At 37.7% G+C, this 16,441-nt stretch overlaps 1 protein-coding gene across 1 annotated transcript in view; it reads right to left on the reverse strand.

Annotated features, from left to right (window-relative positions):
• The window catches only part of METAP1D (methionyl aminopeptidase type 1D (mitochondrial)), a gene marked incomplete at its 3' end in the record, with an annotated part of 24,536 nt that extends 11,985 nt beyond the window's left edge, over positions 1-12,551 (reverse strand). The window contains exons 1-5 of the mRNA XM_009867678.1: positions 12,488-12,551; positions 7,096-7,262; positions 4,698-4,847; positions 1,118-1,266; positions 421-463 (exon numbers count right to left, since the gene is read on the reverse strand). Of these exons, the coding sequence (XP_009865980.1) occupies positions 421-463; positions 1,118-1,266; positions 4,698-4,847; positions 7,096-7,262; positions 12,488-12,551 (573 nt within the window). The remainder of the gene's footprint in view (positions 1-420; positions 464-1,117; positions 1,267-4,697; positions 4,848-7,095; positions 7,263-12,487) is intronic.
• Positions 12,552-16,441: the final 3,890 nt, after the last annotated feature.

The raw sequence follows: 16,441 nt of genomic DNA on the forward strand, positions 1-16,441 counted from the left end.
GAAGATCAATCTTGGCAGAGTGAAGGAAAAATGCTGGCTTTCTTCATGTTAGCTCATCTCATACATATCTATCTTCAGCTGCTGCCCAGTACTGTGGTGCTCTGCATTAACTACACAGTGGATCAATAACAATTACACCTTCTCAAAAACATGACACATAGCAGGATTGGGTTGACATTTCACTTAGGCCAACATTGATCTCAGTGCATCTGATTCCAGTCCTAAATTCAAGTCAGGCCTGGGTCTAGCTGGAATAAACACACAGTTAAAAACAAAAAAGGAAACCAGCTGCTTGTGCCTTGGCTCAGAAGTAAACAGCACATCCATCTGTGCATCCCCCATCTCCAATCCACTGTTCTTCCTGTTGCTACTAGTGATTCTAAAGTTGATCAAAGACTACTTTTTATATGAATTACTCACCGTGACATCAATGTTGATAATATCTCCATCCTGAAGAGGTCGACTGAAACATAAACAGAAAAAAAACCCCACGGTGACAGACAGTTCCCAACAAAGGGAACATAAGAATAAACACCTAATGACACATACATAAAAAAACAGGGGGTAGATATTTCGTGATGGAGGAAGGCAGAGGCAAACAGAATAACCATTTTTAATGTTCAGCTCTCACTACTTAGAGAACAAGTGTAGCTGAATATAAAATAATGAGAAACAACTACCAGAAAAACATATCAACGCCTAAAGAATCTACCATTACATTTATTCTTTTTCGCTCACTAGGGTTCATATTTTACTTTGTGAGTAGCTGAATATATTGCAAATAAAAAACCAACCCTCACAAAAATTCAAATATATTTATTTCTTACCCTATACTTATTTTGCTGGAGGAAAAAAAAATTAGACTGTGTTGTTTGTTTTTTTCCACACTAAGCTCTAAAGGCATAATGGTATTTTTTTTAAGTGTCTGGACAAACAGGATAATATTTCACATACATTTTTATAACATCTATCAGTATCATGTGGTAACACAATATGCCTCTGCAATATTTTACGTATGACAGTTAAGCTGAAGTATGTTCAATATTAAACACAATTTATTAATTTCAGTTTAACATTTTCATTTCTGGTAGTAGAATGTATATTATTGGGGAAATACCTGTCAGGAATACCATGACATACTACGTTGTTTACAGAAGTACAAACAGATTTTGGAAAACCTCCATAGCCCAGAGGTGACGGATAGGCATTCTGTCTGATTATTTCATGATGAACAATGGAATCTATTTCCTCAGTTGTCATGCCAACCTAAAATATCAAACATAACACCCTGTTAAAAAAGCAAAGATAGTTTCTCATATTTACTGAATGTGATTGCAGCCAAACATTTCAATGAAATGTTGGGTGTTTCAAATATGCTGCTTTGATACAAAACACTGATATACTTTATTGATACATTGGGCTTTTTTTTTTAAAAAAAAAGGTTTTAAATGAAGCATGCAGCAGAAATGAGCACTCAAAGGTTCCTAGAAAACCTAAAAAACTGTCTACTTCCTTTCCGTTCTTTTTTCTACATTTGCTTTCTCAAAGACACCAATTTTCCACGGCATCTTGTTTCAGTAGCTGCTATAGAAATGTCTGGTTTCAATGCTTTCAGTCCTTTGAAACGCAACATTACTTTCCCTTTTTATATGTAAAAGAAAGGAACTTAATTCTTATAACTGCCTAGTACATTTATCATAATGTATTCGTGCATTTTATGAAATTGCTTTCCAAGTATTCTTTAATTTTACAAAAGATTTAAATATTTGGCTTCATATCTTGAGGAAATTTCACCTAAAGTTGCCATAGTCTGGATGATCACAGCGAATCTAGAAGCGCTTATCCATTATTTTTAGAAATCTTCATTTTTCTGCTTGATGTTTTTTAGATTCATCTTTTCCTCACAGTTTTACGTATTAGAAAAAAACCTCTCATAAATCATTCAGCCATTTTCTGAGTATCCATGGAGTGGGAAATGTACATGCTTAAAATAATGTTCTTTTCGCTCTTCTTTCGGATTGACTCTGTCACAGGAATGGTTAGATCTGAAATTTGGTAGGGAAGCCTACCTCATTGAGAAGAAGTGCCTTTGAGGGTTCCTCTGAAAATTGATTTTGATTTGAATGAGTTTTGAGATTTTGAAAATCATACTTTGTACACATACACTACGGTGGCTGTGATTTTGGAGGAACTTTTAGTAACATGTGGAATATTGGTGGGCTGTGGCGCAGGAGGCATGCTTATCCATATATTGAAATATTCAGTGATCACACACAGCGAATACAGCGGAGTGCACTTGTGCACTGTGCCGACGATAGAACAAGGTCTATTTGCTCAGCTTGCACCTTGTTCAGCATGAAAACGTGGTTGGGCAGATGGAGAGCGATGAACTCACTCATAATCAACACTTGGGGTTACTTTGCAAGACCCCTGCTTTGCAATAGCCAATGCAGCCTCTCTGCTGGGACGGCAGCCGCAGCCCCAGCGCTCCCTGTATTGGATCCTGCAGCCATTAGTTCTGGAGCAAATACAGGTTTGTTGCCTCTGCCTTCACTCACCCATCTATCATCTTCAGCCCATAGAAAAACTGAATCGCTATGTACCAGACCGGGTGCTGCCTGCTGCTGCTCAGCTCGAGGTATTCGACATGACTTTTGGACACTCAGCAGACAGACCCATGCTCTCTGCAGTGCAAGCTTATGCACTGTGAAAAGTTCTGCTTTTAACAGTATTTCCTTTACTTTTAAAGGAGCTTTTGCTAGCTGGGTGAGGTTGGGAAGGCACTTACTGTGCACCTCTTCCCTTATTTGGGATGGGGTAATCTGATGGTATCTAACAAAATACTTCCATGTCATAGAATTTCCTGGTTTATTTCCAAATCTTTAATTCAAACCCAGGAAACACTATCATATATAATGCCATATTGCACAGGCAGTAAATGGTAATATCAAAACCACACTCCATCTCAACTTTGTCTCTCTGCATCCATGCACTGTAACGCACCTTTGTTATACTGGGGGATGTTACTGCCATTAGCTAAAGCCCAGGTGAGAGCCGGTTTGGAGGGCTGCATGCAAGGTAGGCTCAGCAAGACAACAGGAACAGGTGGAGTGATGGGGCTCTTCAGATAAAATAGGAATGCAGAGTTTACCTTATGCGAATAGCCTAAAAGAGCACGGTTTGTTTAGTCTGCCGCACTGAAAGCTGTAATAGCTCTATTACTGTGTGAAGCGGACAGATTCAAGGCAAGGCAGGAAGCTGTTTGAATTAAAGAGCGGTGTTGGCACAAGAACAAATGGGTATAAACTGGCCATGCGCATTGTCAGGCTGGAAAGCTGTCAATGAGGGAGGGTTTTGGAGCATCCTCCCAGTCAGGGGAGTCTTGGCCAAACAGTGGTGTAAAGCGGAGTTCACCACTTGTATGCGCTGACCTGGGCAGTGGCCTCAGCACTGCACCTTCAAATGTCACCTCCCTCTCAGGCCACAGCTCCTGGTCACATAATTCTTACTATGTACACCTTCTTGTTCCAAAACGTCCATTACATGTATGTAGTATTTTGCCATTATGTAGTATTTTGCCGTTATGTATGATTTGGCATATACTGTGAACTACATCATAAGCTACACAGTGCTGGCGTATGTACATATTTTACACACGACAAAAACGAGGAGTATTAGTGAAAAACTGCTTTAATTCAAAACTCACATTACATCCTGATCCCTCAGAAATATGTACATGTCTTAACTTTACATTAGTAAGTTTTACTGTACTGGGAACTAATTATATGTAAAGAAGTTAAACATGCAGGAGCTGGGAAATGCACATAAAGAAAAACACACACAAGCCTATGTAAGATTAAAGCTTCCAGCACTTTTGTTATTGGCCGTCTCAGCTCCAGAATGAAACCTCTGGAAAAGTGTGATGACTGCTGAAAGAAAAATGCACAGTAAACTGATAATTTGTTCCCCTTTTAAGTCAATAGCATTGACCTACAGTCCCCATCTATCTCTGCCTCTTATAGCTACTCAACCCATTTTACCCTACCCAGTACACTATGGAGCAAAATGCCAAGGCAAGGCTGAAAAAGCACTCCTTCATCTGCAAAACCTGGTAGTAGGCTCCTCCCAGTACTTTTTAACTTGGGAGGTATCCCAAAAAGCATACTGTAGAAACATTACTGGAAGTTATGAGGCTTTATTATCGACACACTCTGGAAAATTGTGTGGAATTTGGCAGCTGTTTTTTCCAACGGCAGCTCTATGTATTGCACTGGCCCCTGTGGGACTGCGAGGGGCTGAAGGATGGACGGGAATGGAGGAGTCAGAAAGCAGGGTCAGAAAGCACGACATATGAGGAAGATGGGCCATGAAATGAAAGGAAGAAATGTAGTGTGGGCCTTGTGAGGAACTCACGTGGTTTGGCACAGCCTCAACAGAGGGAGATTACAGGCAGACAGATATTACACCTGAGCCAGCAACTCACTCTAAGTACTACACAGGTCCAAAATACTGAAATACTTAAACAGGCATATCATGAGCTGAACAAAAGGTTAATAAACCCTTATTTTTTCAGGATTCAACTTAAAGTTGGATGCACATTAAGGGGAAGTTAAAAACCAAATGAAATAGAAAAATCCACCAAATAAGTGAAAGCAGAAAAGACATCCAAGCTGTTATGAGACTTCTGTAATTGTTACCTTTAAGCCCTTTCCAGCCAGAAGCAGGATATGACGGGCCAACTGACAAGCTTGACGAAGCCCTTGAATCTGATCTTCATTCTTAATTTCTATGTCGTCTCCCCAGTCTGGTACAATGCCTGTCGTCACATAGTCTGGTTTCTTTATGTGCTTGGAGAAAAAGGATTGAAAATGAAGATCAGAAAACTGAGCATGACAATGGGATCATTTTCTCAGATACTGCCTCCTGCTTCATGGCAGCTTGCCCTTTCTGTCGTAGTATCGACCTTCCTAAGCCATCAGGGCAAACCCTCAAGGCTGCCTCAGTATTTCTTCCACTGCCCTTTTGAACTTAACATTGCCTGTTACTACTGACTTATCCAGTCTGTTAGCCTTCCAGTGCTGAAAGCCCAGATGCTGCAGCCAATTTCCAGCGCAGACGGTCACAAGTTTTGAAACTCTGAGAAACGGACTTAAAAACTCTTCTTTTGCTTTTGCAAAGAGGCACATTTTCTACAAAATGAATCTAAACACTGGTACAAACATACAGAATTAGGCTTAAAAATAAAATTGATCAAATCCTTAGTTTCTCATTCAGACAAAACTCCTATTAACTTCCATGAGACTGCTTTTTGATTAAGAACCTTGGGATTTAACTACTGTTACTTTAGAGGTTTTTACTTATTAACCTAGTCGATGTGCTGCACCCAAATTTGTCCATCTACAACAATATGCAAGGGTATTCCAATTGTCTATGTCAAGGAATGTGTGATAAACTTCATTTCTTCCACACATAAAGTTCTCAGCCCTTGTACAGAGGTGGCATTTCATTTCTGATTTTTAAAATCCACAACAAATTCATGACATGCACACAAACACAGCAAACTAGTAATAATAGTAAAATCTTGCACAGAGATGGAAACACACTCTCTCTCGGAGGGTCCTGGGCTGTTTCGCTGGCTGGAGAAGAGCCCCTTCACCCACCACAGCTGGGCTGATTCTCTGCCATGCCGGCCCCAGGGCAAGTTTCGCACTGACTTCACAAAATACAGAATCAAGCTGGCAGGCAGAAAACAAAGTGGGGACTTGGGCTTTAAACAGCAAGACCACACAACAGCAGGGTGTAGGAGTAGAGAAGAGTGGGGCAACCAAATAGCCCTAACAGGACTCTAGAGAGGAAGACTATTGTTACTCCTACATGTATTTAATTTCTACTCTGATAAAAAGTTAAACCAATATAATTGAAAAAAAACACATGTATTTCAGTGTGATTTCTGGCGTATAGCCTGTATAAAGTAATAACTTTGCCCTCAATTTTTCAGAGTTGAAGAACTGGACTAATTTCTAGATATTCTGAGAACTCTGAGCTGTGAAAACAACTTTTCAGTATGACAAGATATTTCTCCCTCTTTATCCTAAAAGAAGCATCTAAAAAATAAAGTGTTTAACTTCTATAATTTCAAAGCTTTCGAAAATATATGAAGCCTGTAACCCTATGTTCTCCCTGTATACAGAGCTTCCATAGCCTCTTAGGTGTAAGAGCCCTATATCCAGCATCCTTATCTGCTTTCCTGTCTAACAACTTATTATTATTTCTGGCCCACAGAAACACTCTATATTTTGCATAAGAAATCTATAATGAAATGAAAGGTAAAATAAAAAAAGTACTAATATACCTCCTGTTTAGAAAGGGTACTTTGGTCTTTTTTTGGCTAAAGGAAAGACCTAAACAATTAATCTGTATGCTGTAAGTAAATGGGGGGAAAAGAAGAAAAAAAAGAAAAAGGAAACCACAAGTGAAACACATGTTAAAATTGAAAATTGCATGAAAAAGTTCCTTTTGGCTCTAAAATAGTAATAATAAAAAGTATATGTTATAAGAAAGAAAATCACCCAGGCAGAGTAAAGACAAGTTTAGAATGTGCAGTGGGGTTGCAGGGCAGCTTCCAGCAGGTATTATACATTCTCTTCCTAAAGCTGACATAACCAATTCACAAAACCTTCAGCAAAATATAAACATTTTTATAATTAGCTTGCTAGAGATTTATATAGAAAAGGGCTGAGATGATCATGAATGATTCTGTGTGACTTTTGGTAGGACCATCTATGATTGTCCAACACAACAATCTGGACCCAGAAATGTTAAGTGTTGACAGATAATTATAATATTTCACATTTATAATACCGTAACTGAACAAATCGCAGGTGTGAACTCCCCAATAACTACATACGCTGCTGTGTTTAACATGGTAGGCAGCTGAAAACTTCTCCCACCAGTGCTCCTAAGTTCAAATACCAGATCAAGCAACAAGGGAGGGATCCAAGCCCACATGTGTTGGACAAGGAATACATTTGACCACGCCTGCAGTCAAACTCTACATGGACTGAAGAACAGATTAGTTAATAGAAATTGCAGTACCTTAGGAACTGGGTGAGCTGGAGAAACGGTGGCTGGCCAAACTACACTATAAGCAGTATTTCTTTGTCCCTGAAAAAAGAAGCATCTTCGCTGTTGATTGCTTGGCTGCCTGCGCAGGTAGATATGATTGCACGAAACAAAGATTGTGTAGCAGCGAGTCACAGAACCTGTTAACAGGTAAGTTAAAAATGGTTAACATTTTTTTCTACTACCATATTACAAAATGGAAAGTACGCAAAAAGAAGGGCATCATGTGAAACAAACCACGGAACTCACGTATAAGGCTGGTTCAAATCTTGTACCGTTACAGAAAGAGTATTAACACTGAGAAACAATGAGAACAAAAAACCCCCTCCCCAAATAATACTTTGAAGCTTTATAAAATATCAGATCTGTTTTGGTTTGGTGCATAAATAATAGTGTGGGTAAGTTCCCCAAAGCCAGGAGTGACTGGACCCTGCTTGGAGCAATTTGCATGGCCAGAGGCTGCACCGTCCAAGGCTCGGACAAGAGCAAGAAAAGAGGAGAGAAAAAAAAAATGACTTAATGTTGATTTCAGACAATATTTTTGGCTGTATTTTTGCAGAATTGGTCACTGACTTGAGCATAGCCAAGTTAATGTTGTTCTTGTTTCTGCCAAGACACAAGGAACAGGGTTCAATTTGTCTTTCCTAGCAGGGCAACAGAACAAACTTCAAGAGATATTTTAAATCTTGGCCAAAGGCAATTGAGGGGATTAAAGCTTGTAATTGACTTGGAATATTCAAATCAGATTTCCGTTTAATTCTCATGGGAATTCAGGATGACAGTTCATCAGAGTATTCACTGCTCAAACTTCGTTGTTGAGCAATGACACATTTTGCCTCCCTCAAAAGAGAAAAAAAAGCCACAAAAATTAAAAAAAGGGCATTGAGGCCCAAAGGTTGTCAGAGACATCAAAACCAAAATAATGCATCACAAAAGACATAGCTAGCATCAAAACTGTGGAATATACTAAATTGAAAAGAACTACTGACACTGCCCAATTAAACTACAATTATACGTAGTGCATATTTCCATTACTCAAGCACTCTACAATTTAAACAGAAGGGTTTTTTGAAACATAAGTTTCACATAATAGTTAATCTGCTTCTGAAGAATGTCATATGTATACAAACACAAGAGCAATTTTTTGTGGCAAGTAACCCATATGAATAATTGCTCTTTAGTACAAAGGAAGTGTTTTAGTTTAAACAGAAGTAACTAAACAGTTTTATATCACAGATTAAGAAATGAATCAACTGCATATTTTGTAACTATGTAAAAATGGGCAGGTTTTTTTAGTTTCTTCCAAATCTTGAATGTTTTTGTTTTATTGTACCTTCATTCCTTTCATTTGGATGCATTTATCATGTTCACATGCAGAAACTGTTCTTCCACATGCACACCTGGATTCACAGACAGCCCTTTTACAACATTTCATGATACACAGATTTTTGTTATGCACTTTTTAGAGCCCCAGAACCCAGAATGAAAGAAATAATTGCATGAGGTTTGCTTTAGAAGTGTTCCTCACTATCTCTCTGCACACTGATCAGTGCTACATTTATTTACCAGTATGTGAAAGGTTGTAGAGACTTTTCACAGAATCACAGCAGTTTAAGGGTTGGGAGGGACCTCAAAAGATCATCTACTCCAGCCCCCCTGCCAGAGCAGGATCACCTACAGTAGAGTACTTTTACTCAATGCAAGCAAATTTCTACTGTTTTTTAAACATTGTTAGTAAGTAACTAGGCAGAGCAGGAGAGTGAGGCTCAGGTTAAACTCTCAGTATAAACTGGGTACCCCAATGGAAGGTGCTTTCTTCCAAAGGGAAGAGAATGTATCCATGGAAGTGGAGCTGCCCAGTTAACAAAGGGCTGGATTGGTTTGATGGTGTTTTAATTATGGTTTAATCAACAATCTCATCATCTTCTGCTTTCCTAGGGCCTCCTTCACAAGAAAAAAACAACACTGTCCAAGTAAAAAAAAAATAAAAATCCAGGCCATCTAACCTGCAAAAGAGCCCAAAGCATGCTATAAACTCCCTGGCTGTTTTGCACCCACTTTGCACCACTGGAGACTGGAAGGACAGAATCTCCTGAGATGGCAACTTTTGAGTAACTAGAAGCAGCAATCAATCCCTCAGCCTAAGCTAAGGTAGCTCTTTTACAGAGTGCACTGGAAGTACCTTGCTCTTGCTACAGGTATTATAAATATATTAAAACCCCACACTCACTGATGTGGTCAGCCGAAGTCCACGTGGACATCAATACGGAACTGTATTTCAAGGGCTGTCATTGACACATGGCATGTTGCCCGGGCACCTTGCCTACTGTGTACAAGTCTAACTGGGGAAGAAAAGGTGCAAGTGTGCTTGTCAATTACTCAACAACAAAACTCCAAATGTCACAAATACACACTCTTAAATACATTAAAACGTGTTTATATTCATGGGTGTTTGCCTATGGACTATGCCACGTTCAGAAGGGATACCTTTTTTTTTGGAATACAATTTTTACCTCTGCTCTCCCAAAGATACGCTATACGTGTTGTCACAAGATAACAGGATAATAAGGTGCTGTAGTCTGTTGTTATTCTACTAACCGCTCATTATAAACCAGACTCATACAAAAATATCTACTACTTGAACAGATGAAACGCGACAACCAAATAAATATCACCATAGTATAATACGACTCCTAAAATACATCACAAGAATTACAAACACAGGACAATTAAACCTTTATTTGAAATGTAAAAAATTGTAACAGAAAACATTCTCCTACAAAGTAGAAATAAAATTACATAAAATGGTATTAAAATATAATGAAGTTACTGTTTTATAATGAAAATCTGGACTCCATCCACACACTTCCTTCCTCAAGAAGGCCTTTCTAATGCCTCCACAGCTCCTTTTATTTTTTAAGCTCCCATATTCACAGCTAATTCGATATAGCAACATCATCAATCACTGGAGACAGGAACAACTGGCTGTATTCTCCAAGTCTGGCTCAGCTACTCCCTCCTCCCCATCCCTTACATCTAGCAAAGCTTTTCTCGGTGCCTTATTTATTCCTGCACCACTGGCGCTCGAGCGCATCCTTTTTGTTAAGCTTTCTGTGCGTATTAATTACTGTAAGATAGTTCGTAAGTGTGGGGTTATGCAGCTTCCAGCGGGAACCACAGCCATCGGAGAGAGCCCGGCGTCTGAAGCCAGGTGGACTGGTGACACACCAGCACGGCCGGGATGCAAAGTTGACCCTTTACACGGTTCTTCTCCCCCTCAACAGCAAGGCTCTGAGTGACAGAATATTTACTATCAGCTGCAGTAAGGAGAATTATTGCCAGCGTTACTGAATCACATCGGCAGATACGATGTACTGAGCACAGAAAATTACAGACAACTGCTCCTCTGACTCAACGGTGAATCACACACTGTGCAATCTGTATGCACGCATGGCCTGCCCGAGCCGCTGGATTCCTCCGCATACCTTCCAGACCTTAATTTGTATTAATAATATAAGTATGCACCGTGAGCTTTTGTGAATTACCAGATGAATTTATCTTATGTGGAAATTACATTTTCTTTTTCTTTTAAACGAGCCAGCCAGAAGGGCTGAATACAGAATTCAAGTAGGATGATGGGTGGGAGCATTTTAAGTGACTGATTTTGCAGCACAATGTGCCCTATATTTATTAGCCTTTTACTCTAGGTCTATATTAATTGTTATCTGTTCATGCATGCTACACTATATAATGAAATGCTCCCATTTCACTCACTGAGTAGAGATTTTTTTATGTGTATCTCTATTAATGACCCTCAATTAAGTTGATTTTAGTCATTTAAATGTGATTTTCCTCTGGTCAAGAAGTATTTTTGAAGGGAGACGTTGGAAATGAACTCTCACATAAGCTCTTTTCTGGTGCTTTTTGTTTAACAGTTACAGTAATTTATCAGCTATCTTTTCAGTGAATGACATGTGGGGTAGCCATGCAAAAAACTGCTCATCTACATGATTCATCAGATGTGATTATTAGCAACCGTGGTTTTTTTGTGTTTATTTATGAAAGACTTCAAAAGTGTTACCAAAGGGTAAACTTCATGACTGTTCTAAGCTACAATAAATACAAGGATGCAGCTTAAAAGAGTCAAGGGATAAAATCAACATATTTAAAAATAATTAGTCATAGTATCAACAGAAGCACAGTACCAAAATTATTTAGGACTACAAGAATTAACAACCAACCCATTTAGGAAATAAAATCAGCTTGCCCTTGAAAAAATACATCTTACTTAATATATATGAACAATTAACAACTTCAAAGGCATTGTTCTGTTCTGATAACTCTTTTCAAAATATGTGATTTAATCTTTTTTTTACAACTGAAGAAAGAACTACTATGGAAATTTTCTTAGTATATATGCACTTGAGGGTAAAACACTAGAGATCTTTAATTTGGCTTGTCAAGTCATTTTAATAGTACATAATAATTTTGCTTCTTGTGCAAATATTCATTCTGCTGAAACTTCAGAAGAATAAAGTTTAAAGCAAGGTATTAAAAATCACTACGGGTAATAATAATACATGGAATCCAGTCAATGTAGCTAGGTATAAATATGTAGCTTTTTAGTGTTAATTACCAAATGTTCCCATTTTTCAGTCTGAAATGATGGTTGTGGTTTGAAAGATCTTTACTTGGAATTGTAATTCTAACTGTCTAATAAAACACTGACTTTGTAATCCCCATGTACGTCCAAGCTTCAAAAATAGGATGGGAAAGATTAAAGGTTCTCTCCAACTCTATGTAACCTGTGTAGCTGAAGAGCAGCTCACATTTCACAAGGAATAACCTGTGCATTTGCTTAAAAAAAAAAAAAAAAAAAACAACATAGGGAAATGCCTGAGGCAGAAGTTGAAACTGATTGGGCAAAGTAGAAGAACAAGAGCCCTTGAAATTAAACAAAAGCAAATTCATTCTGTTGACAGATGTTGATTACATCAAAGCCACGAAAGAACTTTTTTGTTTCTATTTTTTTTCCTTTTTGCAACCAATACCTCCACATTTTCTGTACATTAAGGATATAGCATATCTTAATCAACATAACCCAACATGTAATAATTTTTAAATCTGGTAAAAGTATATTGTAACGAGGTCTTAACGACAGGCTTCTCCAAACAAGAGTGTATTCACATGGTCATGTCTGCATACCCGTGCTGGTCACGCCATCATCAGCCCCTTACTTCCAGGGGTTAACTGCTCTGGCAGCCAAATAAAATACAGAGAGCACTGTGTAATTATGGAGACAGTCAAAGGGCAGACTCTATTTTGAAATCTATTTGCACAGACAAGGTCTTCCAATTTCGCTTACAGGAAACAAGCTGGTAAAGGGGGTCTCCTCCTCTCCAGATGCTTTCCACACGTTTTTCCCACATCAGGAAATCGTGGACATGGACACCATGCAGCACTGTTTCCTGGATTGCAGGACTATGTCATTACAAGGAGAAGAGCAAGTCCATGCTCGTGAGAAATATTTCCTCCTAATTGCCCATATTAGGGGAAAGCAAAACCCACAAGGACTACTGAACATGCAACTAGCAGCAATTTGTAAACAGGACGCAGGCACAGCTGTCATGATAGTACTGGGAAAAAGAAAACAGAAATGAAAGGGTAAAAACACTCTGTTCTTAATAGCATGATTGGGGAAATGAAATATTCATCAGGAGAGATGTGACTCCAGTTACAACTGCAGCACATTGGTGAAAACCTCGACAACAGCACGCTTATGGCCGTACCCTGACAAACCGAAACACAGGCCAGTATCTTGCAAACATTATATTCTAGTTGGTAGTGTTTTCTTTAATGATTTAAATTAACTGGAAATTAATGACAGAAGATGTTTAGTTAATAAGGCATTAACAGAATTGTTGTTCTTGTTACTCTCACAAGAAGCAACAAAGCAAAGCAACGGCCAAACGCCGACTGCCTCCAAGGGAGAGGAGTCAGCACTGGGACTCCTCTAAGACACCGAAAAAAGTTAAGCTTGGCTCTCAGGACCAGTTAGGCTCCCTGCTAATTACAATTTTGCCCTTATTTCACTGAGAGCAGAACCGGGCAACTTGTCTGCCGTATACCAATACAAAAGAGCTTTTTAATTGGGTGTAAATTTATAAACTGTATGAAAATACATTCTTGTTTGGTTCTACTTCTTATGACTTAGTCTAGACCAACACACTAAAATGATGAATCAGTGGCTTCTGCAATAGTGCCATTCTTCTATTCATTATTCAGTCAAACTTAGGGCCAATGAAATAGCTGTTCTACAAGTTGGTAAACTGGGAAACCACTGAGAATCAGAACCTCTTCTATTTACAGGAAGGATGACAGCCTAAGGGTACTTCATCCCAATAATAACAACATTCAAGTAACGGTGCCCAGGTCATGACAAGCCATGACCCTCCCCATACTCCTTCAGGAAGCTGGCTCGGTGCCACCTTTTATCAGCAGCAACCAAAAGTGCAACTTTAACAAACAAGAAGAAAAGGAAAAATTAATTTTAGATCCTAAAAAACCCCTTCAACCAACTGAGAAGTTATGAGTGTGTATATATATATACAGGCACAGAGTCAAACCAAACCGAAAAATAACTGGGTGAAATTCTGCTATCATTAAACAATACTTTCCCGTCTTATCACAGGATTAAAAAAATATAGAGAACAAGCTAACTGTATTTGAATGATATTCATTCATATACCAAAGGAAATTAATTGTCTATTACAGAAAATGGGACTGGGCTGTGCAGGCTTAACTTCAGGAAAAGGCACGGCAGTTCTCTCATGGCACCTTCCATCCTAGTGTTATTTTTACTACATTTTCTCTCTCCAAGAGAATAACACAAGTAGAAAATAAGAAGAAAGTGTTGTCTAAAGCAGTATCACAGAAAAATGAAACAAGTCAGGTACAAAAGCTGGACGAAGCAATATTAAGAGCTTCACACACAGCAATATCAGGGGAATTTAGGCTCCAGATCACAGCATCTGGCAAGTTTCAACTTTTTTGACTAGCAGAAGAAACATTCCTCTTATGTTACTGCATTCCTAAATTGAGTAAATTAATCTATCATAAAGTGAATGAGAAAAATATCTGCTCAGGTTTGCATATTTAAATGCATATTTCAATCACTTTCTATCTATCTACAGTTTTTAAAAATATCTTAGAAATTACTTTTGCTTGAAAGACTGGTTATTGTATTAATCATTTTGATTTTGTAGCGAAGTAACAACTGCTAGAACAAGTTACTCAGTTTAAAAAAGAGCAGTTGTTTCAGTTTAAAATAATAAGCTATTCAAATACTCCTTACACACACGCACAATACTGAATCTTGTTGTTAATATGCACCCACCCACAGCTTTAACATTTCACTGAATCCTACTGGGAAAAAATCTTTTCAGGTGCTCTGCGAAACAACTGTTTTTCAACTAGCATGTTTATGTGCCTGATATGGTATTAAATCTTAAAAATAAACCCTACTTTAACCTCTTAAAGTTCCACCTGAAATCGAAAAAATGTGTCTGAATCACCACAGCAAAACGTTTCCCACATAAACCCTTTCGGTGGGTGAGCAAGGCTGCTGCAACAGGAGTCATCTTTGCATAGAAAATGTAGGAGCACTCCTGAACATTGTATCAGGATTTTCTAAGTAGCTTGAGGCACAGGAAGAAAACGGGCAGTCAGGACTCTTTTCTCGTGCAAAATATAAGACCTACTGCAATAATTATTTTCAATACACCTGCAACCAAATCTCTAAGGATACAAGATGATTTCTGAATTGCAAGCCAGTCTTGTCGCAAAATAATAATTTTTTAAAAAGTGTATACTGCTAGCAATTTTGAAATTAATATAATAAAATGCGATCACACTCATTTGGTCTTGCCTTGTATCAAATGCTGTTAATTTTATTGTCCTGTTTTCACATGAAAACGCAAGCTACATTAGGACAGTGACTCTTTGCTGAGTACTTGCCCTTCTCTAGAACAAAGGTTGTGGAATTACGTCCTATAACCTGGGCTTTAAAATATATGAGCAGAGAGGTGTAAGAGTTTACAGCTTACTGTGGTGGTGGTGGAAATAAGCTCTTTTTTTTTGTTGTTTTTTGCTTTTTCTCCCAAGAAGATGCTCTGCACAAGGAAGATGTTCCAATCAAGATCTGGCTGCAGATAACTTGCAGCATCCTTATTAAAACATTTATTTTTAAACCTGTCAGTCATGAGTATGTGCTACTAATGCATAACTTGGAAGCTTATTCATAAATATGTGATGTTTGGGTCACTGAATGAGTTACAATGATAGGATTATGGATCAAATTTGGAAGAGTACGGTATAATGTTTGGGAACTGTTTTAATTCTTTTTTCTTTAATGCATTTCACTTATCTCTTTGCTTACCATTAACAAAGACCTCTTTCTTATCATAAAAGTCCCTGTTTATCAAACAGTGATACAGGAAGAAGTTGTTTACGTTTTCAAAAGTACCAACATACATCACTTATGACAAAAAAAACAAGCACTCCATAAGAAATGCTCAATCACTGTCAATCATACACACTAAAATATACATAAACCAAAGCATGTGCTGTGAACAATATTAGATTCAAACTGAACACAGAATTACAACTATAACAAACAAAAAACAAATAATTACAAGTGACTCATAGGCCTATTTACACATCTCACCAAACTGCTGGAAAGGTAGGTAACCATAGAAACCTGACAGTCTAAATTCAGTACTTTAAAATTTGTATTTAGTTTAAAATGCTGAAAATTATGTTTCTATTTGACGAAATCCGTATTTTTAAAGGCTTCAGGTTTTGCTTTTATACCTAAATAAATGCTTAAAATTATTTAATCTCTTAGTTACTAATAATTTGCCTTTTAAATTTTATTTTATCCCAGTAAAGATTACAGCTTACACTTTGTAATAGAAATTGTTAATACAGTTTAATACCACAAATTAATATTTCTAACATTTTTTTAATGACTGAAATTAAATAATGATATAAAATACACACTCCTGCACTTACTATTAGATATTTTGCATATAGACTTTTCTAAGCTGCACATTAAGAAAAAAAATTACTCAAATTAAACGTTAAAGCTGAAATGTTAATAGCCTTTTCAACTTATAGTTCTTTTTCACTGACAATTACAATTTGCATAGCTTAAAATTTAATACTATGATTAGTACTAATGTCCTATATTTTACTTTGTAATCTAAATGAGTAAAATATTATTTTTGTAGTTCACTGGCTCTTATACTTAGGCTATAAT

The sequence above is a fragment of the Apaloderma vittatum genome, unplaced genomic scaffold, assembly GCF_000703405.1.
Source record: "Apaloderma vittatum isolate BGI_N311 unplaced genomic scaffold, ASM70340v1 scaffold29730, whole genome shotgun sequence".
NCBI lineage: Eukaryota > Metazoa > Chordata > Aves > Trogoniformes > Trogonidae > Apaloderma > Apaloderma vittatum.